Source organism: Sphaeroforma arctica, assembly GCF_001186125.1.
Source record: "Sphaeroforma arctica JP610 unplaced genomic scaffold supercont1.2835, whole genome shotgun sequence".
Taxonomy (NCBI): domain Eukaryota; class Ichthyosporea; order Ichthyophonida; genus Sphaeroforma; species Sphaeroforma arctica.
In genome coordinates this window covers 1-2,862 of record NW_014037723.1, presented here as the reverse complement: position 1 = coordinate 2,862, position 2,862 = coordinate 1, and the positions used below count along the sequence as shown (strand labels likewise).

Genomic DNA, 2,862 nt, shown 5'->3' with positions numbered 1-2,862 from the left:
TATACATGTTTATATAAGTATAATATATATATATATATATAAAACATATATATATATGCATGTATGTATGTATGTATGTATGTATGTATATATGTGTGTATGTATGTGCAAATAGTTTTATTTATTTTATAAATTCATACATTTCATACATTTTATGCATTTCATGCACTTGATACATCATTTGCATTTCATACAATTCATACATTTTATGCATTTCATACATTTTATGTATTTTATGCATTTTATGTACTTCATACATCATATGCAGTTCATATATTTCATACATCATACGAATTATGTGGTTAACTATGGATGATGGTTCTATCGACGATGTCCTGAGGGCTTAATGTATCATGCCTATTTATTTTGCGTCTTTCAATCACAGGAAAAATATGGCCGGATCCGAACGAAGAACAGTGTAGTGGAGAATGCCATGGTATGTTTACTCTATTGTGTTTAAAAAAGGTCGCAATAGATTTTCGCTGTAACGGGAGTATTGAGAAGAATCGTTTTTACACCCCGAATCTGTCATACAAATTGCACATGTATGCCGTAGCTGTAGGATTGATGGACATGCGATCCACGGATGTGTGCCCGTTTACGTTAATGCTGTTTTGTCCGGTTGCCCCAGCTGTATTCCCAGTCGTGTGCGTAGAATATACACTTACACATCCGTTTGGCTATGTAGTGTGCTCATTGTACAGGTTCTGCCAAGTATGTCGGCGTTTATGCGCTACCGCGAATACGTACTGCAGGCCCGAGTTTCAAGATTGTACTAGACGTTGCGTCGATTATTAGCTAAACTAGTTATAGTGAATAAACTAGATGATGTACGTTAATGCGCTACCACGAATACGTATTTCAGGTGATGAAAGAGTGGGCCAAGCTGACAGACCGAGTGACAAGTGCGTACAAGACATGGCATTGCGAACTCGTCAACGCACCGCAAGGATGGCGACTGGATATGACCGAAGGTGTGCGCCTGACACACATTTAATGCGTACTTGGTGTGAGAGACTGTGTTAGTGTGCAATAAGTGTGTGAGACTCACTAATTTTGTGTGGAATTAGTGCGATTAGCAGTTGATTAGTTTGTTATTGTTTGGAGAATATTATGGTATATATATTTATATATATGTGTGTGTGTGTGTGTGCGTGTGTGTGTGTTTGGTGGGGGGGGTGGGGTGTGTGTGTGTTTTGTGCGTTAAGCAAGTGTTCATATTCAGATTTCTTGCTCTATTTTTAACCAAACAACAATCGATCAATCTTAATACCCGTGATGCCGGCTTCAATTCATATTTAATCCACGTACACCTACGCACAGGTATTCTTTCACGCAAGCGATGCCGATTGCAGGCAATTGAACTACCACTGGGTAGTCATGTACTACCTGCGGAGACCAAACCCCTTTTGCAAGACATTGAAAGTGGACAATTAATGAGTGACATCGAGGGTATAGCCCGGCCGAGTGACATCCGAAGTGAAAACGTTATGCCGGGTGATATCGACAGTGTTGTGGTGATGAGTGACTATACGAGTGCAAATGGATTAGTACCGAAGGACCCGGACCCGGACAACATGCCAAAAGTTGTAAAGGGTAACAATCCGGGACCAGAAATTAGGTTACCAGTGAGCTCCTTAGCGAACGATACTCTAGCCGGCGCAAAAGACAACACGCGTAGTTCTGTTAGCATGGGCTCTAGTGTGCAGGAAAACGCCACAGATATTATATATGTTGCGCAAGATGGCCCCGACGAGAAGAGTAGTGGTGAGAATGTCGCAGATAGTTTAAAATCCTCACAAATCGCCACAGATACGAAGGCAGCTGGGGATATGGGACATACGACCAGCGAGAGAAAGGGTCGCAATAGTGCTACAGATGTTCCAAGACCAAGACCAGCACAGTTGCAAATAAATACTGTGACTAGGCGCCAATCTTCCGATAACTTCGGCGTACCCATACCCAAGCAACGGCCGGCGAGTGTATATTTCCCCAATCAGCGATCGAATGAACATGCCACAGATAATAGTTGGAAGAATAAGGAGGAGGCGGAGGGTCCAGACGATAAAGCTGCGCTTAGATCGACAAAGAGCTATCACGCACCCAAACCTATCCCACCCAAACGAGCTTCGTTGCAAAACGTAAAAGTACGCAAACAGAACAGCATGAGCGGCTCGGGCGGAAGTGATAGCAGACCAGTCTCTGCGTCGTTGGACGGTGAGGAGCGAGTAAGAGAAAACGTAGACGGGCCAGGGAATGGGAAACACGAGTACCAAAACGTAGATACAGATGCGCTCACACGGCAATTGGACGACACACGACTGCGCTTACGAACACAGCAACAACACACACCAACACCCACCACAAACAAACCTCCGGTAAAAACACCACGAGAAGGGACTAAGAAACTCAAGGCCTCCCCACAAACTTCAGACCTGGGTTTGAGGGAGAACCATGGCCAACCTACACAGCGTATACCTGCAAGGCCTGGAAAAGGAAAGGAACATGTCGCAGATGATAATGTTAAGAGTGTGGCTAGTTTAAGAGTATCGAATGTGGTGACAGTAAGCAAAGGGGTGCGAGAGCTACTGCGAGAATGTAACCGGCAGATTGCTCACAGTAATGGGCCAGTGAGGTATGTGTTTAAAGAGTGCTGTGAAACTTTTGCAACCAATGGTTCACAAAGATAGGTGGAGGAGAATTATTGGGTGTGAGTATACACGTGTATATATATGTGTGAATGTACATGTACACGTGTATATGCAGGCTACATTTGTACTTCCGTACTGAAACATATGGGCTATTTATATATATGAGTTATATATATATACATATGTATATATATGTATATATCTGTATATG

General features: G+C 42.8%; 1 protein-coding gene across 1 annotated transcript in view; it reads left to right on the top strand.

The window, feature by feature from the left end:
• Positions 1 to 2,690, top strand: part of SARC_13038 (hypothetical protein) — a gene marked incomplete at both ends in the record, with an annotated part of 3,503 nt that extends 813 nt beyond the window's left edge. Inside the window, 3 exons of the mRNA XM_014292840.1 lie at positions 386 to 436; positions 866 to 974; positions 1,324 to 2,690. Of these exons, the coding sequence (XP_014148315.1) occupies positions 386 to 436; positions 866 to 974; positions 1,324 to 2,690 (1,527 nt within the window). The remainder of the gene's footprint in view (positions 1 to 385; positions 437 to 865; positions 975 to 1,323) is intronic.
• Between the last annotated feature and the right edge of the window lie 172 nt (positions 2,691 to 2,862).